Genomic DNA, 23854 nt, shown 5'->3' on the forward strand with positions numbered 1-23854 from the left:
GGGATCTCCCTAGCTTTCTAAGGGATTTCCTTTAAAAATCAGGGGGTTTCCCTCCTTGTTTTGAGCAGCTTCAAAGGCAGGTGAGACCCAGTCTGCCATTTCCCTTTGGTGTCCAGGAAGAATTCCATGGTAATTCACACAAACCGTTTACAGGAGGAGAGGACCTGAGTGTTTCTGTGCACTGTGGCCTTTCAGACTTAGCAGAGCATTGGGCAGGCTTCCCCAAGAGCATTAGCTCTCACTCACTAGCTCTCAGGCCCTGCAGCTGTACACAGCTGTGTCTAAGTATCTGATTTGTAATTTTTTTCTTAGTAGTGCTGTAGTTGCTCCTGATCAAGCTGACTGCAGATAGGAGCCCAGCATGTGCTGAACTCAGGAGCAGGAGCTGGTGTCACCATCCTCTTCCATGTGTGCATGTGTCTGTCCCACCACAGGAGGAGAAAATGAGTGGAAAACCTCCCAAACCCCAGCCTTTAGCTTTTCTTTGGGCAGAATGTTTGACCATATTGATTTCATTTGCATTAAAAATGCTTCTCTGGAAATGAAAGACTTGCATCTGTCTCATTATTTCAGATCTGAGCTGGCAACTGAGTTAATATTAAAATGACACATGCACACAAATCACATTTCCTATGTTACAAATAACATGAGCAAAGCGAATATACCAACATTAATAATTTACCTTTTGAGCTTAGCCCTTCTTTATTTTTCTGAAACCTCCACAAGCAGATTGCCATTTCCTCCAATTTATTCATTATTCAAATTCAGCCAACAGTTTAAAAGAACATGTTTACCTAACTGATAGCTTGCATTTTGCTCCCATTTTCACTGCTCAGTATTTGTAACAAAGTGTGAGTCACAATCATGTAATTAAATCACATAATACAATTCCTTTTCTTCCGCTAAATCAAAATGTAATACTTCTAGGGGAAAAGTACTGCCAATGTGTCTATAAAAACCAAATTCCTGCAAATAGCTTTGTCTATGTCTGAATTTCATGTACATTCATTCTGACTAACAACTCAGCTGCTCGGATGTTTAGCAAATAATCATTAAAACAGGCAGAGCAGCTTTATTTCCTTGCTTCTCATAAAGAATGAAGGAAAAATCCATTTGCTTTCCTTGAGCCATCTTTAGCTCCTTTTGCCACCTAGCCACTGCTTTCCCCCAGTCCTGCAGGTGACATTAACAGCAGCAAAAAAGGCCACTGACAGCAGCTGCCTTCCAGCTGCCTTTTATTCCCTTTTGAGCTGCAGCCTTTGGGGTTTTGCAGCTCCACGGGGAAAGTGAAAGCCAAGAGTAAACTAGAGAAACATCAGGAGAAGAGCAATAAATCTTTCACACCTCCTCTCAATTCTCCTTTAGCAGCTTTCATTTTTCTCACCCAAAAGAAAAACAAGGTTTTTTTCTTTCTGTTTTAGTTACTTTTCGTTAATTTCAAATAACATTCCTCATTTATTTCAGGGCTAACCAGACATGAAGCCTGCATATACAGAAGCTTATAAACACACCAAGCAGACCTTTTGCAGATCTGATTTTTAGCTGAGCTCCTGGCACTCAGAAGTCTCTGCTGCCATGGTAGGATGCAATGAATCCCTTTCCATGAACACTGGAAAGGCAGCATCCCACCACACCAGGCTGCTCAGAGCCCATCCAGCCTGGCCTTGGACACCTCCAGGGGTGGCACAGCCACGAGTTCTCTGTGCCCGGGCCTCACCACCCTCACAGAAAAAGAAATCATAGCAGCTATATTTTTTTAATCAAATATAACATGACACTCTCTAATCTCTCTCATTTTTTCTGATTTCTGCCAAGACGGGCTGAGATGCTGCTGAATGAATGTAAAATTTAACACCAGTTTGCACATGTACAGCTCTTGGAAAAAAAAGAAAAAAAAAAGGAGTTGCAGGAGATCTTTTCTTGTAAATCCATTCTGACTCCAAACAGCAGCACTCTCTGCATTTTTGGAGGAGACAGAATAGATTTAGAAAGTGGCTGCCTATCGATTTATTGTCTTTATGCTGGACATAGGTTTTTATTAAAGAAAGCAGATGCTCAATAATGTTAACTAGTAATGGGAATTGACTTTTCACTAATTGCACAGAACCTGGCATTAATACACTTTAATAGAAAATAGGCTTGTGCACTCCAGATCAATCCAAAAGTTTTTCCTGAGTACGCTGCAGACAAAGGGCTCCAACAACAACAGAGCTAAATAAGACATGGTATTTATTCACTTATTATTCCTCCAGTTATTGAGACAGGGAAATAGCTCCAGGGAATGAGGGAAATGCTTTCCCTCAGCTGCTTTTCCGCTCCCTGTGTGCTCCATAGGGCTCAGTATTTCCTGGTCTGCTGTTCTGCCCCATTTACCTAGTTTGTAAACAGGGGAGCAATTTTCTCTGCCTCAGGTACTGTGGGATGCAGGCAAAATAAATGTTTTGGACGTATGACATGAGAAATAAAGCCATTTATCACTTTATAGAAATATGTTATCATTACTATAAGTATCATCATCATCATCATCATCATCATCATCACTATTATCATTCATATTGTTATTAATGTTATTATATTTGCTTAAAATGCAAATGTTATAAAACAAATTTTCTGTATGTTTAGTTTCACCATTTGGCTTCTCATTAGAGGAGCACAAGGGGATTAACAGCACCAGGGGCTGAACCTTTCTGTGTTATTTGGGGAGTGTATCTCTGTGGGGCTCAGCTGCCTCCTGAGACAACATCATGAAACCCTTTTTCTGGGGTCAGGCAGGGGAAAGCCAGTGGGCACAGCCAAAACCAGTGCATTTTCACCCAAGTGGTTTGGAACATTCACTGAAGTGAGGCTCCCAGGGTGCAGTTAACAGGTACTTTGCATTGCCTGCCAGGCACCTCCAGGAAAAAGATGAAGACAAATGAAGCAGGATCAAGACTCAGTCCCTGTCCCTCTGAAACCCTTGCAGGAAATGAGGCCACGTGCTCTCACAGCAAACAGTGGTTCCAAGTGGAGCAAATTGGAGTCCCAACCCTTTTTAGGCACTATTACCAGTCCAATAAGGCAGTTAATAATAAAGGATTGCTGCTTTATTTCCTGCACTTAAGTAAAAGAGATTGGCAAAACCTTGCTAATCATTTCTGATGCTGAAGCACTATAGCAGCAGAGAGGCCGCTGGAGAAAGGCAGGCATTTCCAGCAGGTTTGGACTTCTGAAGGGAAGGAAGGAGTCCATGATTTCATCTGAATGAACTTTGAAGCACCCTCACCTCTATAACCACCCCTCCCATAGCTCTCAGCTATTTTAGATCCTCTTTAGTCTTCTCTGAGGCAGCTGAAGGAAAAAGCCCCATTGCCCAGGGTCCTGGCAGTGACACAGGGGGTGACAAAAATTTGTGCTTGTTATAAAAGTATGCTTGTGCCACAGGAATGTAATTTTTAGTTCTGTGCTGTGTGTGGGTGGCACAGCTGGACTGCTGCCATGGCTGGGTTCCCAATGGATGGCCCCGAGATGAGCTGGGGTATAGCACGGCCGTGCTGCTCCCCAGGAGGGGGAATCAGCTCTGGAAGAGGAACTTCTCACTTCTGAGAACTTCTGGCTCACCTCAATACTCCTATCAGGAGGCAGCGAAAGCCCAGAGGGAGAGTCTCTCCATGGGAGAGGGGATCCCCCAGTTCCTCCTGGGCTGTCCCCATGGCAATGGTGATGCCTTGGAGCTAGAGCAGAGGCTGGACAGAGCTAAAGAATAGAGCAGGGATTTATTCCAAGGATCTCCTCCATGGACCCACCTTGGGCAGCACAAGAGCCCAGCCAGGGCTGCACCCAAGAGGAACCAAAATGGCCCCAAAATGCACGAGCGCTCCCGGGGTCTCCCTGGGATCAGTTCTGCTCCATTTGCACCTTGCAGTTCATTGTCCCATCCCAGCTTTAGCCCAGGCAGTCCCACCCTGCTTGTTTTTCTCTCTCTAGCCCACAGGGTTTGTGCTCTTGGGGCTGAGATTTGGATCATTTGTCCTTGGTGCCCAGCTGGAGCAGGAATTATTTTATCTCCCTGCTCTGTGCAGAGAGCTCACCATCCCCTCATGTGAAGCTCAGACCCACCCACTAAAGCAGCACAGAATGGGAAACATAGAAAAGCTGAAACCTGAGGCATCAGCTGGGTGCAGGAGGATGCAGGAAGGTGGGAGGTCCCTCTGGCAGTGTTTCAGGCTGAACCCTTTGCCATTTGGAAGGACAGGGAATGTGTTCCTGGAGGCAGCTGAAGGGCCCCCAGGGTGCAGCACACGTGTGTTTGTTTGATTCAGTTTTAGTCTGGGAGCAAAGAGGGATGAACAGCCAGAGCCACATCACCAGTGCCAGCCTGTTTGGGGCCCTGGACCTGCCTGTGGCAACAGGAGCTCACCACAGCTGCTGTGGGCTGAGGGTTTTGCTCTGCAGCTCCTCCACCCCTCCTGATCCCCTCACTGGGGAACAGCAGCCCCTGGGTTTGAGCTGCTCAGAACACTGGAATTACCTTTTTGCTTCTTGATCCTGCTGCTGGTTGTTTTTCAAAGCAATGGCAGCTCAAACTAAGCTGACTGCTGAGGAAGCATGACTAGTTTACCATCATTGCTATTTAAAAGTGTGTTAAGATGCTGCTTATTAAAAACTACTAATGTATAATTAATTAATATCCTATCCTGAAGTGAACTTGTACCACTACCGATCATTGATAAAGCCACTTATATTTGTCCCCTTTCCTAAAGTGGTAGTTTATAGGGGAAGAGCCCCTCTACTTGCAGTGCCAGACATGTTGCTTCTGGATACCTGCAGAAATGCAGGGTAACTTGCCCCACAGGAATGTTTTATTTAGTCAGACAGCCCTTTGAAGTGAGAGGGTAACCATTTCTGATCATAACCTTGGCTTTGCATTTCTAGTAATTATCCTTTAATTGCATTACCCTATTCGAAACAGATTCGTAACTGGAAAAAACCAATTTGATGTTCCCTGATACATACCCTGACATGCATTTTTTGCTTTTTTTATTCAAATATAAATGTTGTCTGCAATTCCATCCAAGAAAAGAGAAAAGTAAAACAAAGTTGAAATGTCTGTAGCCATTTTGGACATGTGAGAAGCATTAGCAACCAGGGCTGGTTGGGAAAAATAACATTGTGGTAATATAATAATAATAATAATTAGTGGTGTCAGTGGAAAGAAGAGATGTGGAAGGGCAAAGAGCTCCAGCTCTGCTCCTCCCGAAGCTCTGTTGCACATGGTGGTGTCTGAGTATTGAATAATTACTAAGGTCAATACAATGGAGTGCAGGTCCCCTTTCCTCATACCCTGTGGGACAGAACACACACTCAGGCAGAAAAGTGGTTTTACTTCTTCCTTCTTGGGTAGATTCAAACTAATCCAGATCAGTGGCAACTCAGACCCATGCCACTTGTACCTGGTATTTCTGAGAGAGGAGATGCACCCAGTTTGGCTGGATTAACTGCACATTACAGCCCTACAAGTACATGTGCACACACACACACACACACACATCAATGAGATCTGACTCAGCCCTGCACCATTTGGAGCACTGTGCAGACAGAAATTAAATAAATTACAGGTACAGTGTTAGTGAGGTGGGTTCTGCCACTCTGCAGCAGAAATAGAATTTCCTAGAAAAATAGAATAGCCAAGAAGCCAGGATGTGCTCAGAGGGTGGACAAGGAAAGCCATGGCTGGGTCAGAGGTTCCTGGTAGGATGGAGTGTGCACAGAGCTGGGTGCTGCAGCCCCTCCCAGCAGAGAAGGAATTGCAGACATTTTCTGCAGCAGCTCCTGTGACAGATGTCCTCTGACAGCAGCCCTGCATCCTCATCTGCTCCAAAGCACAGCCAGCCCAATCTGTACTTCAAGAAGTCAGCAGCTCACAGATAAGAAATTAACCCAAGGGAGTCATAAAGCAGAGGTGGCTGGCACAGGCTAGACTGGATAAATTTGGCCTTTCTGGGGTTTTTGATAAAAGCAAAATCAAACCCTCAAACCCAATAAGAAGAAATAAAATCTTCTCTTGTGAAAAATAAAATTCTGGTTTTGTCTGGAGAGATAACCAACCTTCATTAGTACAGTTTGTTTATACTGACCACATCCAACAGAAAGCACAGGGAAAGTCATCTGTTCTGCTTGTGCCTGTCTGGCTGCCCTGTTTCTAAGCCTCATCCTGAGGGAAACATAAGTACTGAGGTTCAGATCCAGGCATTTGGCACTTCAGGCTTCTCTGGATCTTCAGGGAACAATCCTGCAAAGGTTACCCAGCATTTTATTTTGGGAATCCCACGACAGAAGGCAATTTTATTTTAGGTGTACACTCTGTAGCTGTTTTCCATGGTGGCTCCTTAGGATCACAAGATCTTGGGCACAATCTCTTCTCCGGTTTCACACATAACCAGTGAGGGTGAGTGGTGACTTTGTCCAAACAGCTCTGTCAGTCCCAGCATTTCATCCTGACACGTTTCACCTGGGCAGAACACACCTCTTTGCTTGGCTTCCTTCACTGCTCTAAGCAATTCCACTCAATCTCCAGGACTGTTATCTGGAGCTCACTGGTGGGACATGGAACAGTGCAGCTGAGGTTTGGGGCTCCCTCAGTGCTGACAATTTTAGGAGTCTGCTGGAGGTTTGGCATCCTGCACAGGTGTATTTAACAAAGAACTAGATCTGATTTTTTCTCTTTTTTTAGAGATTGAACTGAAACTCCCAGGAAGCAGCACAACAACAACAAATGAAAACTAAGCCGAAAGATAATCACTCTAATTATAATGACTGCTAAAAAGAGATGGTTAAGAAAGAAATTCCAGGAGCATTGAAGCCAGCTGTCAAGATCCAGCCCATCTGATTGAAAACTGACAAGCAAGTCAGCTGAGAAAGCACGGCCGTGTTATAAAATAGAAGGAGGGGAGCAGCTTGGAGGCTTGAGGGTGGGGTTTTTGGTTGTTTGTGGGTGGTTTCATTGTGTGCTACAAACTTGCAACAGAAAATGGATAAAGGGAGAAGAAAAATCATTCTCACCTGGATTATAAAGTACTCTAATGCAGGATTTACTAGAAAAAGAAATAGTGAATTAAGAAAACTTATGTTACTGACATTTGCTAAAATCTTATTTTCTACCTTTAAGCCAAGTGTTTATGTTAAAAGGTTTCTCAGATGGCTTGTGAGGCCTTAAAAGCTGTGAATGAGGTAGGATCTTTGAATTCCCAGTGATTTCTCTTTGAGAATTTAAGTTGTGATGGTGCTGGTAACCAGCTCACCCAGGCTGCACAGCTGGTGCTTGGTGGTGTATACATACATACATACATTCTTTTTAATATGTTACTTGTTAATATGTTTCATGGTTCTAATTTAGCAGCTAAAACAATCAATTTAAAAGCAGGGAGAGCTATCAGCTAAAATGCAAGAAAAAGTGGAAGAATAACAAGGAGAAACCCAGAAGATGATAGAAGAGAATTGCTTTTACTTGAGAGTGCAGGCTGGAGCTCTGCATGGAGCTGCTCTCAGGAGGTTGCAGTAGGTAATGCTGACATCTGTGGGTGAGATGGGAGAGATGAGCTTGTGGCCCAAGTTGTTAATGCTGTCCTGACTAGAGCTCAGAAAGGCAAGCCACTTAGTGTGTGATCCAGATTTCATCTGCTGCTGAGTACATGCACAGGGCTACTGAAGGGCAGGAGAGAAGGATTAGGGCAATTTTCTCACCACCTGGTTATGGTGGGAGAACCAGGGAAAATCCCTCTCTTGTCTTTCCCCTACCCCAGCCTCAGGCTAGGCTGCTTCTGGCTGCTGTTGCAACTGCTCTGGTAAAATGCTGTCCCTGTTTGTATCAAAGGTTTTCCCTGTTTGTGTGGGAAGTTTCCCATTTTGTCAGGAGAGCAGGGCCCTGCTGTGAGTGCCTCTTTGGCTACCCAATACTGCATTTCTGAGGCGATGTTCAGGCAGGAGATCCAAACCAAACTTTCACAGTGGAAAGTAAAATTCAAATGTATCTATTAAAATGTGCTGCTCTCCTCTGAAAGAACTAGCAAGCATCGAGGTGTTTGGGGATTGGGTGCAAAGCTCTTAGCAAGCCCAAAAAAAAAATCAATTTCTTTTAATTGCAAATCTTGTGCCTGAGTCAGCTCTATTGCAGCCTTGTGGCTGTGGGTGACACTTCTCTCATCCTGTGCTCCATTTTTGAATGCTTCCATCAATTCCTCCCTGAGGAATCCCCCAGCTCTGGGGTCACATCTCCTGCAGGTGCACCACAGAACTCATGGACAGGTTTGCAGTAAGCTGATGCCCTCTGCTGGGTGTGAGAGACGAGAAACGTGGAAATTCCCTATCACAGAGTGGGATAATGGCACAAAACTCCTTCCAGCAGTCAACTGGACAGCTTAATGGCAAGGGTTCACACCTCCCTACAATATTTTTTTAATACATGTTGGAGGACAGCTGATGATTTGAAGTCTAATTGCTGTCTATTTGATTTGAAATCTAAGAACAATAGTTCTGGTATTGGCTTCCACATTGGTGAATACTTGTAATTAATGATCTTTGAAAATATTAATTTCAATGAACTGCTCCTCTGCCATCAGATGGATTTAAAAGAATGTATAATTTTGAGAGAAGTGTCTGAAGGGGCCTTTATTTAAAGTTGCATTAATGGTATTGGTTAGAAACCAGTATAAAAATGACCAAAGCTTTCAGAAAGTTTGCTGAGGAGTTCATTGGGGAAAAAGACTTGGATCATGAGGGACAAGTTACCATATGTCAGCACACCCTATATTCCACTGAGAGATCAGCTGAGAAATGCTGGAACTGCATTTCTTGAGACAGCAAATACAACAAAAGAAAATTGGGAATTTTAGGGGAAAACAAATGAAAGCTGGGAATGGTGTGTTTGTGTTTTGCCATGAGACTGAGGACTCAGGCCTTGATGCTGACTGCTGTAGCTGTTTCTGTCACACACCAAGGGACAGATGTCCACTTAACCTCTCTGGAGCTCTGTCACCATGGGATTTCAGTGAGAGTTTGTGCAGTTGTCCATTCTGCTAATATGAGTAATGCCTATGAGAAAAGGCTAAAAGGAACATTAAAACAGATCTAAAAATAGGTATGACTTTGTCACCTTAACTTTCTTCTTTTCCTTTAGAAGCTTTAATTCTGACTTCTGGATTTATAAAATTACAAATTTTCTGTAGGTCTGTCCACTTAAAGATCTTTCTGATGTATTGAATGGTAAGAGATTCAAAAGTTAGAAGTTGTCTTATGTTAGTTACTGAAGTAATGAATTTAACTGATTAAAAAAAAAAAAACAGATTCATGCTGTGTCTAACGATAAGGTTATAACATACTCCCAAAGATAAATGTCTTTTTGGAGCATAATGCCGAAAAAGTTAGTGTAAAGCTTCTCTGAGTTGATTACCTGACTGCACTATACTGTTGAGTATTTAACACAAATAATCCCAAGGGATACTTCAATGGTTTTAAATGTTCAGCTTCACAAAGGGGCACATCCCAGCTCTGGTCTGACCACAGGTTGTGCAGCAATTCTCACAGGGTCAACAGAAGTACCCTCACTGACTTTTGAAGATGTTAAACTTGACCATTTGATAAACATGAAGTGAAGTTTGCTCTGTGTGAGAAAGCACAGTGTTAAGGACTGGCTTGGTTTCTTACACAATTCTGGAGCTTCTGCTCAATAAACCCCAACTAATTCATGGGATATGCATTCTTCATAAACCAGTCTTTTATTGTCATTGATTTTTGTCCCTCGAATATGTAAACTTTGCCAAGACATAAATTTTTGCAATTAATGGCAAAAAGAATGTTTTAATACACTGAGGTACACCTGCAGTTGGTTTCACTGCATGCAGAACTTTAAGTGGTTATGAATTTTGGATTTTATGGAAAGTAGTTCTTTCCTTTGGCTCTATTAAAATAATGTCCAGTTTAACAGACTTAATTGTGAGTAATTCTGGCAGATGGGGAAGCACATGTGCTGCTGGGAGTCACATGCACTCACTTTAAATAATGACAAAATAGTTTGTGTTGTGCTTATAAAAACAGCAAAAAGAGAAATTCATGCTGTAAGCAGGTTAAATCTAGCAAGATGGTAAAGTTTGACTTGTAACAATGTCTTTGAAGAGAAAAATGGTTGTGAGGCATGTGGAACTGTATAAAAACACGCTACTGAACTTAGTGACACACTACAGCCTAGGCATGTTAGGAAATGCAGCTAAATGGAAATGACATAAATATGTTAGGCACACATGTGAACAGCCAACACCAAAATGTTGAAAAAACCCCAAACCCTGGGTGTCCTCAGGGACAGTACTCACTATCTGCATTGTTAGGAAACAAGTGTTTTATTTGGGAAAGTAACCACCTGCTAGTGCAGCTGTAAAATGAGAGGCTGAATGTACCAACTTTGCACAGACTTACTGGAGGTGCAGAAATACAGTTCTAATAATGAGATGCTCTAGGCACCTTAAGTTACTGGTAGTTAGTGAATCCAAAATCTGGCTGTGAAGGGGTTACACACATCACACTCATCATGGAAGCCTGTTAAGTTTATTAACAGTGGGTACTGCCAACTCTGGTCTAATCAAAAAAAATAATAAACACATGAAAGTGACACCACTCAACCAGCTTTTCCTCTCTCACTCTCCTGGAAGTTACCTGTTTATATTTTCACCTGATTGAAAAGATTGCTGAAGAGTTGAAACAGTGAGAGACATCCACTGCAACAGCAGCCAATGCTCTGACCAAAAAAGAGAGTCTGATTATTTTTAGAACAGATTTAATAAAAATGTAACATCTCAGTTCTTATACTCCAGCTGGACCAGCAGATGTCAGCATAACTCAAAGCATAACTCTGGATTTTGGCAAGGCAACATTCATGACACCAGAACAGAAAAAGATCTGCTGAGCACATTGCAAGATTATACAACTTTACCAAGTAAGTCTGCAAGAACTTAACAGTATTATTGAAAAAATGTGACCCAACAAACATGCAGATCTTCCAAGTCATCAAATGACAGGAAATTTATACAAAACACAACAAAAATATAAAGAATAAAAATGTTACTAAAACTTAATTTATAAAACCTTTTCAATAAGCCTTCTTACAGTGTAAAAGTTTAATATTATGAGGACAGATAATGTATCAACCAAAGATACTTTCCATTCATCTGGGTTTTTTTGGTAACAGTCTAGATAATCTTGGTTTGGAAACAGACAAATTCATTTCAGCTGCATGTAAACCTTAAAAATCAGTAAAAAGAGAAAAAAACAAGGAGAGGACTGTTGAAGTACTGGTTCAGTCCAATTACAGACTGATAGAGCAAAATTGTTTTAATTTTGTGCTACAGAAACCAAAAAAGTAATAAGTAATACTTTAACACAATGTATATTACAGGTTAATTTCAATATTTTAATATGAATTCATATGAATTCATATCCTTATGCATTCATAAGGATAACTTGACCTCAAATCCCAATAACTGGGATGAGACCTGAACACCTAAATGCTTTTGACTCCTTTTTAAGTGAACAGGATTGGATTTATCAGATGGAGCTTCAATACTCTGTAGAAGACACAGTATTCACTAGTAATACTGCATATAAATTCCTTGAGAACTTTCCCATAAAACAGATTAAAACCCACGAGATCCTGAATTTGAGAAGGAGAAATGAGTGATACACAGAGATGGTACATTCTACAAAACAATGTATGAAAGAATAGCAAGTGGCTCAGGATAGATCACATTAGAATTCAGCACCTTGTACTTGAATACAGCTGTTCAGTGAGATCCCACCTGGATCAGTAAGAAGCCTGATTACAGTGCAAAGACAGCAGTTGGTTATGTCCACCACCACACTGAAAACGACTGTGAAAGTGAGCGCATTCATCCCGTGGGTCCTGACAAGTCCCAACAGCGCCCATTAACCTAACACTGCGTCTGCTGTGTTTACCCAAAGCATGGCCCACACTCAGGATGGAACAATGCCCATGGCCCCTAGCCCACGTGCTTGTTCCTGATGATCTCCCCTCCCTCGATCTCGATCTGCTCGTAGAGCCACTTGCGGTCGCAGCGGCACTCGGTGCCGCACTTGTTGGAGCCGCACTTGGGGCAGGCGTAGAAGCAGCCCAGGCAGTCCTCGTCCAGGCAGTCACACAGGTCCATCCCGCTGTACAGCAGCAGCCCCTGGCTGTCATACACCTTACTCTTGGCTGGAATTACTTGCCTGTGCAATGAAAAACAAACAGGTATTTTTATCATGTTAAAATCCCTTTATTGTTTTGATGCCAATTTGCTGAGATTTTTTTTAGGCTGGAAGGAAAAAAGTAACTTCCTGGAAAGGAGGGGTTTTTTTTTTGTCTTTTACATGTGTTTTTTCACAGAGGTGTGTACAGCCTTCTAGTGGCTAAGCTTTGCAACACTTCTGTGAATGCTTCCCATGCAAAACCAGGACAGGAGGGAAGTTGCTGTCTTCAGATGCTCACTTGAACACTGTTAATTCTAAAGATACCTTACTGTATTTGGTAACGTTTGTCAATCCTAATTGTATCTCCACTCTTAGTGGAGTTAATGACCAAAGTTTCTCCTGCTTAGTCTGTGCCCAAACGAAGCAGGAGAAACAGAGGGAGAGGGAAGGATGTGTGGTTGGACAGCAGCACATTTAGTGTCTGTTTCTGTCTGGCACAATTACACGTAATGTGATACAACACACTAATGTGATTATTTCTTGTATATTTTGACAAATAGAAATTTTTTTCTATTTTTTTTTTTTTATCAGTCACATTAGAAGGTTGTAACTTGTTATCCAGTATTACCCAATCTGGATGTTAACTTTGTTTCTCAAAAGGAAGGTAAGGTCCTAACTTGCACACTTTTGTTTACCAAGTGTAACTACTGAGTTTACAGAAAGATAATGACCAATATTTTAAGTGTAGCCTACTTGATCTTAGTGTATTCAAATTTATCTTATTATCAGAATTTTAGTTTATGCATGTATTAATAGCTACATCTATGGTCTGTGTAGTATTGTGCCTCACAAACAGCTTTTTGTGCTTGCCTGAAATATGAACTAACATTTTATCTTCTCTTTTATTTATCTAAGGAACGAGAGGAATCTTCAACATCCCTAAAACCAAGAACCCAATCCATACACACACAAACATCCACATAGTTAATGGTACAGGCTGACCATCAAGGCTGTTTTATTTTCAAATGAAAGTTAATGTAAATACAGCTAACAAATTACCTGTCTGAATTAAAGACTGAGATTTTTGTTTGCCTTCTTTTTTCCCTTTTACTGGTCTCTGGAGTGAACTCAGTCTGTCGTCCTGGGTTAGCAAACTGGAGAGACTTTAAAGCCTTAGCTGTACGTCCCTAAAGGAAGAGAAAATGTCACTTTATTAGAAATACAAATCTTAAGAAAATATCTAGTAAAGGATATTGTAATAACCTAGATGAATTCTTGACCTATGAGTCTATGATTTTCCAGGAGGAATAACTTAAAATCTTCATGATGGAGAACTATACCTGTCTCTGACCCCAGCAACACAAGCTTTGTAGTGGCAGTTTTAATCAATGCTTTCAAATCATCCTCCTAATCAAACTGACACACAATTGAAAAACAAAGCAGGGGAACAGCTCCTAGGATGCAACTCCTCTTTGCTCAGGGTGCAGATTCCCTGTGCCCTCCTGAACACTGCAGCCAGCAAGGCACCAGCCACATTCCAAGCTCAGCACCTGGAGAAGTGTCCTCCCACACCCATTCATCAGTGTCCCTGACCAAATGCCACGGCCTTCACAGCCCAGACACCACAACAGGAGTACACTTAATGCACTTCCATGCAGGCTCATTTCATAATGAGCTGCAACAGAAAATGCCTTCTTTTACTTTTTAACTGAAGAGACATCTTTAGAAGCAATTTTTGCAGTGCTGTTTCAAGCACAGGAGTTGGTTGTTTGCAAGGCTTGAATAACAGCTTAAAATACCAGCAGCAGTCTGGTATTTACATGAATTTATAAGTAGACACATTTTTTCAAAACTTAGAGGCCATATTATTTAATTAGAGAAGAAGATTTTAAGGTTCTCCAAACAAAGGTTTATATACAGTAAAATCCTGTACATCTAAAAGATTACATCCTTTCTTATTTCTATGAGAGAAATTTTAATTTATGTGGTAGTTATATGAAGTGCAATAGCTTGCAGAGTTCAGAGGGGATGGAAAAACTGATCCATATATTTACATCTGGATCCAGCCTTCTCCTTTGTCGCTCCTCAGGTTCCACATCCACACTTCCATTGATTATCTGCATACACTTGGGACAAAGCTTCCAGCCAGGAACAAACTGCCTTCCAAACTTGGCACTCAGAAACGCTGCATCATCCAAGTCAATTGGTCGCAAGTTTTTCTTTGACAGTTTTCTGTGGATGTTAAAGGGATCACAACAGGATTTTTGTAAGTCTTCAAATCTCTCAATGTAAATTTTGGCATGGTGGAAGCAGATTGTGTTGTTCTCCGACAGGGTTATCCCAGTCCTCAGCTGAAGCAGCAGGAGGTCAGATGAAGAGATATCTTGTTTGGTCTTGAAGCCAGTGTGACGGGTGTAATAGATCTTATGGCACTCACTGGTAGCCTGAAGCTGAACTCCAACTGAACAAGGATCCATTCTGCTTTATCAGAACAACTTAGCTCATTTATTTTGCCCAAAATAAATCTTTGAAGCCTTTGGGAGTTTCTGTGAAGTTCACCCTAGAGAAAGCATTAAAATCAATCAGATTTGCAGGGCAAACTTTTATCCATAAGCCTGACATACTGGATTTAAGTAATTTAAAAAACATGTAAAGAAATTATAGCCTTCTAGTCCAGATAAAACTAAAATTTACTCTGGAATTAAACCATGCCTTTTCTATTCCTTTCAGAGGCTTTTTTTTTTTTTTTTTTTTTTTTGGCTAAAGTAAGTATCTATTCAAAATGTTTAGTAGCATGACTGTCTCAAAAGCAATCTGGGAGCAAGGTGGATGAATTGTTCACTCAGATCATTGGTTTTCCTGGGGACCCCCCCACTTTTGGGACAATCCCTGCTAGCCAAGACCTGACTGCCCACAGAAAGTGACTGCTGATGGCTACACAATTCACCTAAGGAGTTTCTAAGGGGAGAAAAAAGCTGCAGAAGGTGGGCTGGCTGGTGTCAGTCAGCAACTCCCATCCAGCAGCACTTTCCTGAATGTCTATCAGGTGCAGGTCCACACCCTGGATCAACCTGAGCCTTTCCAAGGGCCAGGCTGGGCTATGCACCAAGACTAGCAGTTCCAGGTCTGTGCATTTCTGTGTTCATGTGGCTTTTGTGTGCAGCCCGCTGTTGGGCAGTTATTTCATAGTTAGACACTAATACCAAATTAAATTACCAAATGCCAAGTAAGCCACTGCAGACTGATGTTGGAACCCTGGTTGCTGACAATTTCAGACTTTCTCTGCTGTCACTGACCCTCAAGAGAACACTGCATTTGACCTGAGGCCCCGGAGAAGGATTCCAAAATGGAATGACAGAACTGGGATTGTGGGTGTGCAGTTTGAACAGAAGTGTGTAATAACACAGGGTGGAAAATGTAGAGTTTAAGGGTTTAAAATACAGTAATAGATATAAAGCAAGATAGAGGTTTTAGGGCAGTGGCAAGTCCTTCTTCTTCACCTTCTCCTCCACGGGTTTGGGTGGTTTTGTGTAATTGGATAAAAAAGCCCACATGGTGGGCACGGGTGGTTGGTTATTGGGTTAAAAGTAACAATAATTTAGGTCTCACACCCTGCTTGTTGCTAGCCCAGTGCTGGCCCTAACAGACCAGAGCCTGAGCCCATCGTGCACTATTTTCCACCACAGTGTAAAAAACAAACTTTTACCAAACAAAAGGAATCACTTGCTCTCAAATCCTCCTAGAACCTTAATTACAATGTGTGTAGTTTAATTGGGATGTTTATGTTCACCTACACCCCGTTCTGCAAAGGCAAAACCCAGAAAAATGGAAAAGCAGTCCGCTGGTTGTGTCTGGGAGAGAGTCAAATTTTTCACAGTAGCTGGTGTGTGAATGATTTTTCTATCTTTTTTAAAAGACCACCTATCAAACTTCACCATCTTAGTGAACCAGCTCTAATGACAATCTTTTATTATTAGCTGCCCAAAGTTTGTGTTTCAAGCCAAGGTAACTGGAGCTGTTAATGACCAAAGTTCACTGCAACCGAGTTAACATCTGAACAGCAATCCAGGCAATACCGAGTAACTTTACTCAGAGAAGTCTGTTACATCCAGCCTGCTTCAAGGGCTAACCTGCATTTCAGACTGATTCCTGCTGTGGAAGGTGGGGTTCGTGTGTGTGGCTCAAACACACCGTGTCAATATACAAGTGACAGTCTGAACATTTGCACGTGGATTTTAAGTCAGGACTCTTGGAAAATGTTCTTATTGAGAAACCCAATTTGTCTTCTAAGGAAAAAACCCAAAACAATTATTACAACGTCTGGTATCTGTACTATGCTGTGCGATATTCCTTATGTGGTATTAAACTGCACAAAAGCACAAGTCTGTCACCTCGCTTTGTTCAAACGACACTACTGCTGACGGAACACGGGGATCTCATCCATTAATCACAGCAATTCTCGGTGGGAGCTGCAGCGCGTTTCTTCTCCGCGTGGGAGGAGCACACGGCTGCTTTTGCTGTGAGTTCTCCTTGGCGGAAAGAGGAAAGTGCTGGAAACCCCAACCCCCGAGGTTTGTGCGTGCACCGGGGCGATGTTTCCCAGCGCTCCCCGCACACCCGAGCTCCCTGAGGGGCAGCACGGCGAAGGAGGAGCTCGCCCGACGCCGGCCTAGCAATGTCCCGGGCAAAGAAAGGCCCGGCCCCTCCGCTGCCCGCCGCGCAAGCCCAGAGCCGCCCCGCTACCTCCCCGCCGTGCCGGTACCTGCCCGCGCTGTGCGACCCGCGCTGTACGGCCCGCCGTGTGGGCCGTGTCCCGCCGTGCCGCTCTCGGCCTGAGCTCCGTCCCTCCGCGCTGCTCGGCGGGCGGCGGCCATCGAGGGCGCCTCACCACAGAGCCCGTGGGCGGTCGGAGCGGCGCTTCCGCCCGGCGGGCGGCCACAGCGACACCTGGCGGCGCGGAGGGGGCAGCCCCGGCCTGAGGGGCCCGGTATTTCCCGGTGGTTCCCGGTATTTTTCCCGGTGTTTCCCGGTATTTCCAGGCATTTCCTGGTGTTTCCCGGGGCCGGTGCTGAGCGAACGCCTCCGGCGCGGCCTGTGAGCGGAGGGCCGCGGCCCGCTGCAGGCTCCACCGGGCTGCAGAGCGGCGGCGGCGGGGCTGAGGGAGACCGGCACTGACCGGGGCCGGGACCGCGCCGGGGCTCGGGAGTTGCCTGTGCTGTCCCGGGTGTCACCTGTGCTATCCCGGGAATGCCCTCTGCTGTCCTGGGAATGCCTTGTGCTGTCCCGGGAGTGTCCCTGTGATATCCCGGGAATACCCTGGGCTATCCCGAGAGTGCCCTGTGCTGTATTAGAGTGCCCTGTGCTGTCCCGGGACTGCCCTGTGCTATCCCGGGATACCCTGTGCTGTTCCGGCTGTCACCTGTGCTATCCCGGAGTGCCCTGTGATATCTCGGGAATGCCCTTTGCTGTCCCGGGTGTCACCTGTGCTATCCCGGGAGTGCCCTGTGCTGTCCCGGGTGTCACCTGTGCTGTCCCGGGAGTGCCCTGTGCTTCCCCCAGGTCCCTCAGCCTCTGTTTCTCATCTCACCTCAACCCCAAAACCAGTTCTCACCAAAGCTGTTCTTTGTTTTAAATAAAGAAATAAAACCAAAACCCCTCAAATCTGTCCCTTCATTTAGGTGAAAAACCCAACACGGCCTTTGGGTCACCAGAATGTCCCTGAAAAGTCTGTCACTCTTTTTTGGTCGCCAGAATGTTTCTCAAAAGCCTGTCACTGTTTTTTGGTCACTAGAACATCTCTCAAAAGTCTGCCACTCTTTTTTTGGTCATCAGAACGTCCCTGAAAAGTCTTCCACTCTTTTTTTGGTCACCAGAACATCTCTCAAAAATCTGTCACTCTCTTTTTTGGTCACAAGAATGTCCCTCAAAATTCTGTCACTCTTTTTTGGTCACCAAAATGTCTCTCAGAAGTTACTCTTTTTGGTTGGTTGGGTTTGGGTTTTTTGGTTGGTTGGCTTTTTTAAAATAAATTCTGCTGTGTGTTCAAGAGGTACCTCAGTGGTGTGGTGGTTTGGGGGTTGTGCTGGGATGATCTTGAAGGTCTCTTCCATCCTTCAGGACAATAATGTGATAGTGGCGCCCTGGAAAATGCTAAGATAAACTCTGAAATGTTAAGCCTTGTGTTTTACCTGCGTAAGTAGTATAATTGCTAGCTGAAATGATTGTTTAGTGATTAAAATAATTATTGTATAATCATAAGAAGAACAATGAGAAACTGTATGTTCCTAGTCTAAGGTGGCCATGCTTGGCTGAAATCTATGTATACTATAGAACAATGTAAGTTTAATAATTAACATGAAAGTTATATAACGATAGAATATAAAAGCATATCCATCCCGAAGCTATGTCGGAGTCAGATTTGGGTCTTTACCCCTGACACCCAGAGCTCTTCAATAAAAGCACCTGCATATAATCATTTCTCGTGATTATGTGTTCCTGAATGCTAACGTTTTTGGCGACCCAGGTGGGACCCTGTGAGTGCTGCTGGGCGAGTTCGCGACTCGATCACACTCCAGCCGGCACCGAGGGATTCTCGGGGAGCCCATCGGCCGCGACCGCCTCTGCCGCTCACAACGTCCCCGGGAGAGAGGTGAGGTGCTTTGATTTTGGTTTGGGTGCCTGCCAGTAAGACGCAGCGAAAGCTATGCTTGGTTGGGCTAAGGAATTCCTGTGGTATTGCCTAGGCGCGGTCCGTAAGACAATCGCGAAAGCGTTACTGGTTCGGCTTTGGTATTTTTTGGTTGGAGAAGCTCAAAGGAATTTTGGGCAGCAATGCCTCTATTCCACAAACTTCTCCTTTGGGGTGCTTAATAGCACATTGGAAACAGGGTAGTTTTGGGGAAGAATTACGTAAAGCTCAGTTGATTAATTACTGTAATACATGGTGGCTAGAATATGTCTTAGAGAATGGCGAAAAATGGCCAAAATACGGGACTTTGCAATATAACAGTATTTCACAGTTAATGTCGTTTTGTAAGCAAGAAGAAAAAAAAAATTAAAAAAAAAAAGAAAAAGAAAAACAAGGGGAAAAAAAAAAAGAAAAAAACAACAATGGATGAGGTTTCGTATGTTGATTTGTTTTTCTATTTACGGGAAAGCCAGAATGGCGGGATGAATGTAAATTAATGGTGGTTAGAGCGTCTGCAAGTGATAAGTGTGGAGTTTGCGAGAAACATTGTCTAAAATGTTTGGCGTTGAATAGGGAAAATTATACAGATATTGATTTACAGGTAGCTCCAATAAGACCAAGAGAACCTAACCCTATCCACCTGCTTCATCTGTCCTTGTCCCACTGCCTGCCCCTACTTCACCTGATCCTGAACCTGTCTCATCTAGTATACCTTTCTCTCTTTATCTTCCTCTCCCATCGTCACCTGATTCCTCTTCCTCGGGAGTTGGGCAAAGCCTGGCTATGATAGAAAGGAGGGAGAGGGATGCAGGTGAAAAGATGGTGGTGGTAATGAATCAGCGACCCCAGTGGCCCGCGGAACCCAAAGCTGGTCAGGGCTTGCCCTGGTTGTGGGGGGAAAAGACACAAGCAGACAAAAACGGACTGTGATTGCTCCCTTGCGACAAGGTGTGGGAGTGGAGGGGTCAGTGTTTGTAGAAGTGCCTTTTTTTCTTGCAGATTTGATTATTTAGAGGCGGTCAGCTAGAACTTGTAGAGAAGGTCCTGGTAAGGTGGCACGAGTAGTGAAAATAGTTATGAAAACCCAGAATCCTGAAGGTGGCCTAGAGGGTGTATAATAATCGCAAAAGAGTAGCTGGTGGGAGGCAGCAGCAAAATCTTTGGCAGTGGTAGAAGGAAAAGGGAACCCAAGTTTCGGGGGACGTGGCAGAAGTAGTCGTGGTAGAGGACCAGTTATGCAAGGGTTAAGCCTAAATCAATGTGCGTATTGCAAGTGAGAAGAGCATTGGAAATGAGAGTGCCCAGACAGGTTTCACCAGGGCAATCAGTTACAGCAGGAAAATGTTACCAAGGCGATGGTGTTAGGAGAATATAGCAGCTGATTAGACATAGAATTTGTAAAATAAGTTAGGACATAATATTTCCAGTAAAGGAACCAAACAGTGAATATAGATTAGTGCAAGATTTGAGAGCAATAAATAAAATAACAAAGGACATTTATCCAGTGGTAACAAATCTCTACACATTGCTAACATCCGTAAAAAGAGATATATAAATGGTTTACTGTAATTGATTTAAAAGATGCCTTTTTCTGCATCCCACTTGACAAAGAAAGTAAGAAACAGTTTGCCTTTGAGTGGAAAACCCAGGGAACGGAAGAAAGACCCAACTCACCTGGACACGACAAGGGACAGGAACTCGCCGACCCTATTCGGAAACCAACCGGCAAAAGAGCTGGAGATTTAGAATGAAAATGGGCAAGTACCAAGAGACCAATACCTATTGTTGCAGTATGTTAATGATATACTAATAGCTACAGAAGAAAAAGCAACCTGTACAAAAATAACCATTGAGATTTTAAATCCACTTGGGAATGGGAGGTTACAAAGTATGCAGAGAAAAAGCACAAATTGCCCAAGAGACTGTGATCTACCTAGGATGTGAAATTTCACAAGGGCAACGAAAACTAGGTACTAACCGTATCCAAGCTATCTGTGCTATTCCAGAGCCCCAGAACTTACATGAGCTGCGAGTCTTCCACGGGATGGCAGGATGGTGTCGCTTGTGGATCATGGACTATGGACTGATTGCAAAACCCCTGTACGAAGCTCAGAGGACGCAGCCATTCACCTGGGCCAAGCCACAGAAGGAAGCCTTCCTAAAACTAAAAGGGCACTGACAACTGCTCCAGCATTAAAGTTACCTGATCTGTCTAAAGATTTTCAGCTGTTTGTACATGAAAGGCTATGCCTAGCACTAGGAGTCCTGACCCAACGTCTGGGAAGCTGGAAAAGGCTAGTAGACTACATTTCCAAACAACTTGACAACATAAGTGCTGGGTGGCCTCCATGTCAGCGGGCGGTCGCAGCCACCGTGATGATAATACAAGAAGCCAGGAAGCTTACTATGGGAAGACACATAGATGTCTATGTACCACACATGGTAACCACTGTCTTAGAACAGAAGGGGGGCCATTGGCTATCTCCAAGCAGGATGATAAAATTCCAGGTAGTCCTGACTGAGCAGGATGATGTCACATTAAAAACAACTAACCTTTTGAATCCAGCTTTGTTCCTAGGTACCACAACTGAAGAAGGCCCATTGGAACATGACTGTGTAGAGGTAATAGAGTACAGTTATTCAGCAAGAGAAGACTTGAAAGACGTCCCGCTAGAGCAGCCAGAGTAGGAGCTATTTACAGATGGGAGCAGCTTCGTGGAAAACAGAACCAGATACGCTGGATATGCAGTAACAACAGTCAGCACAGTAGTGGAAGCAAAGGCATTACCACCAAATACATCTGCCCAGAAGGCAGAACTGGTTGCTCTAACCAGAGCACTAGAATTAAGTGAAGGGAAAAAGGTAAATATATGGACTGACTCAAAATATGCTTTGGACTGGTGCATGTACACGGAGCACTGTGGAAAGAAAGGAGAATATTGTCTTCTCGAGGTACACACATTAAACACCAAGATGCAGTCCTGCAATTGATAAAAGCAGTACAAAAACCTGAGCAAGTGGCAATTATACATTGTAAAGCACACCAATCAAGAAACTCCAAAATCTGTGAAGGAAATCGAAAGGCAGACTGGGCAGCCCGACAAGTTGCTTGAGAAGTCCAAACAACAATGGCATTGATACCTTCAAAGTTCCATATATCCCAATTTAATCTGCCTCCAAAACCAAGATATTCAGTAGAACATGAGAGACTGGCACGTTTACTAAATGCACAAAGAACTCGGAAAGATAGTATTTGACTGCACAAAGACAAATAGTGGTACACCCCCCCCCCCTTAATAATGAGAGAAGTTCTACAAATTAAACATAACAAATGTCATTGGGGTGCAGAGGCATTAGTAAAATTGCTAAAGCAGAGTTTAATTTCGGTACGGATGTTAACAATAGCAAAATCAGTCATGTCAAAATGTGATATCTGCTTGAAAAACAACCCAGTAGCTAGGCGACAGGCACAGCTAGGAAGAATTCAGATAAGAATAGAGCCAGGAGACTATTGGCAAGTAGATTTCGTAGAATTGACAAAAACTCAAATATACAAATACCTGTTAGTAGGGGTTGACACATTTTCCGGATGGTCAGAAGCCCTTCCCTGTTGCACAAACCAAGAAAAGGAAACAGTTAAGTAGTTACTACAGGAAATTATTCCCAGGTTCAGGGTACCCCTAGGAGTATCATCAGATAGGGGGCCCCATTTCATAGCTACAGTAGTAAAAGAAGTAAGTAGATTGCTGAGGATAACTTGGGACCTCCACACACCTTGGAGACCCCAATTAAGTGGACAGGTAGAGAAGATAAATCAGACACTAAAAAGGCAAATCAGTAAAATATGCTAAGAAGCCAAGCTGCAGTGGCCCCAGGCTTTGCCAATAACACTGTTGAGGATTAGGATAAAACCTAGGAGCGGGATGTCAGTCAGTCCTTATGAGATATTGTATAGGAAACCATATGAATCTCCTGAGCCTAACCCTAATGTACACGTTACAAGAAAACAAAAAGTGTATAATTATGTTCTCTCTCTTGGGAAAACTTTAGCTCGGCTCCAGAGCATGCTCGTGTGGAATAGACCAATAACTCTCGAGAACCCAGTTCATAACATACTTCCAAGAGACGAGGTGTACATTAAAAACTGGAACGAAGAACCGCTGAAAGAAAAGTAGAATGGACCCTATCAGGTACTGCTGACCACCTTTACAGCAGTGAAAGTAGCCGGTGTGGACCCCTGGATTCACTATACCCGAGTGAAGAAAGTCCATCCTGGATCACAGACTGTGTAAACTGTGGAACCAAGACTGCAGATAAGATGTGTTTAATTACTTTGAAAATGCAATTAGTAATTGTGCTAATATTATGGTCATTAATGTCTTTGAGATGTAGAATGCAAAAAGATCAACTAACCACTCTTCATTCTAGAATAAAGAGAGAGGCAGAAACACCAGTGATAAAAATTTCTAACGCAGTTCAAGCTGAGAATGTAATGATTAGATTAGTCAAAGATTTTGCCAAAAAACAAAACACCAGTAGAATAACTGCCTGTCTGCCAATACCTAAGGCAGCAGGAGATCCAGTAAATTGGAGAATCATAACATCAAAACTACCTGGAATACAAAAGAACAAAACAATTGCATGCAAACAGGTACCCCACCAAGACAGGTGGTCAAGGAAACTTGGGAGAAAGTAAGAACATGGATGAGACCTATGAGCCAGAAAGACTGTATTCTAAATGATGGCATACTAAGAACCCCTTTGGGACAGTCAAGAGGCATCACACAATGGCAATGCTATTTGCCACACTATAAAAAGATCATAGAAAATGTTACAGAAACTACTCTGGTATGGAAGTGTGAGGCCGAGGATCAGAAAGATCAGATAGAGCCTTGAGACAGTGCGTGGTCTGTGAATATACTTCAAAAGTTCCAATATATGGCAAACACCCCTTGG

General features: G+C 43.3%; 2 protein-coding genes across 5 annotated transcripts in view; one reads left to right on the forward strand and one right to left on the reverse strand.

The window, feature by feature from the left end:
- MPPED2 (metallophosphoesterase domain containing 2) overlaps positions 1 to 9964 on the forward strand; it is a 154834-nt gene extending 144870 nt beyond the window's left edge. For all 4 annotated transcript variants that reach the window (XR_009486788.1, XR_009486790.1, XR_009486789.1 and 1 more), the window contains one exon: positions 6710 to 9964. Coding sequence is in view for 1 of the 4 variants with exons in the window: in XM_059848371.1 (XP_059704354.1) it covers positions 6710 to 6762 (53 nt within the window). In the remaining 3 variants the exon portion in view is untranslated. The remainder of the gene's footprint in view (positions 1 to 6709) is intronic.
- Positions 9965 to 10784: 820 nt separating this feature from the next.
- Positions 10785 to 17113, reverse strand: ARL14EP (ADP ribosylation factor like GTPase 14 effector protein). Its single transcript, XM_059848373.1, has 4 exons — positions 16973 to 17113; positions 14265 to 14770; positions 13270 to 13397; positions 10785 to 12249 (listed from the first exon to the last, which is right to left on the reverse strand). The coding sequence occupies exons 2-4, from the start codon at positions 14685 to 14687 to the stop codon at positions 12021 to 12023; spliced, it is 780 nt and encodes a 259-aa protein (XP_059704356.1). The 5' UTR covers positions 14688 to 14770; positions 16973 to 17113; the 3' UTR covers positions 10785 to 12020.
- Positions 17114 to 23854: the final 6741 nt, after the last annotated feature.

The sequence above is a fragment of the Haemorhous mexicanus genome, chromosome 6 (assembly GCF_027477595.1).
Source record: "Haemorhous mexicanus isolate bHaeMex1 chromosome 6, bHaeMex1.pri, whole genome shotgun sequence".
Lineage (NCBI taxonomy): Eukaryota > Metazoa > Chordata > Aves > Passeriformes > Fringillidae > Haemorhous > Haemorhous mexicanus.

Bases quoted from the DNA above. Each gene is read 5' to 3' on its own strand.
- ARL14EP (XM_059848373.1), bottom strand. From the start codon at position 14,687: ATGGATCCTTGTTCAGTTGGAGTTCAGCTTCAGGCTACCAGTGAGTGC. The intron at 13,398-14,264 runs GTAAATATATGG...CTCTTCCTTTAG, and splicing joins GGAGAAGGCTGGATCCAGAT to GGACGTACAGCTAAGGCTTT. The intron at 12,250-13,269 runs GTAATTTGTTAG...TTCATTGCACAG, and splicing joins TCAGTCTTTAATTCAGACAG to GCAAGTAATTCCAGCCAAGA.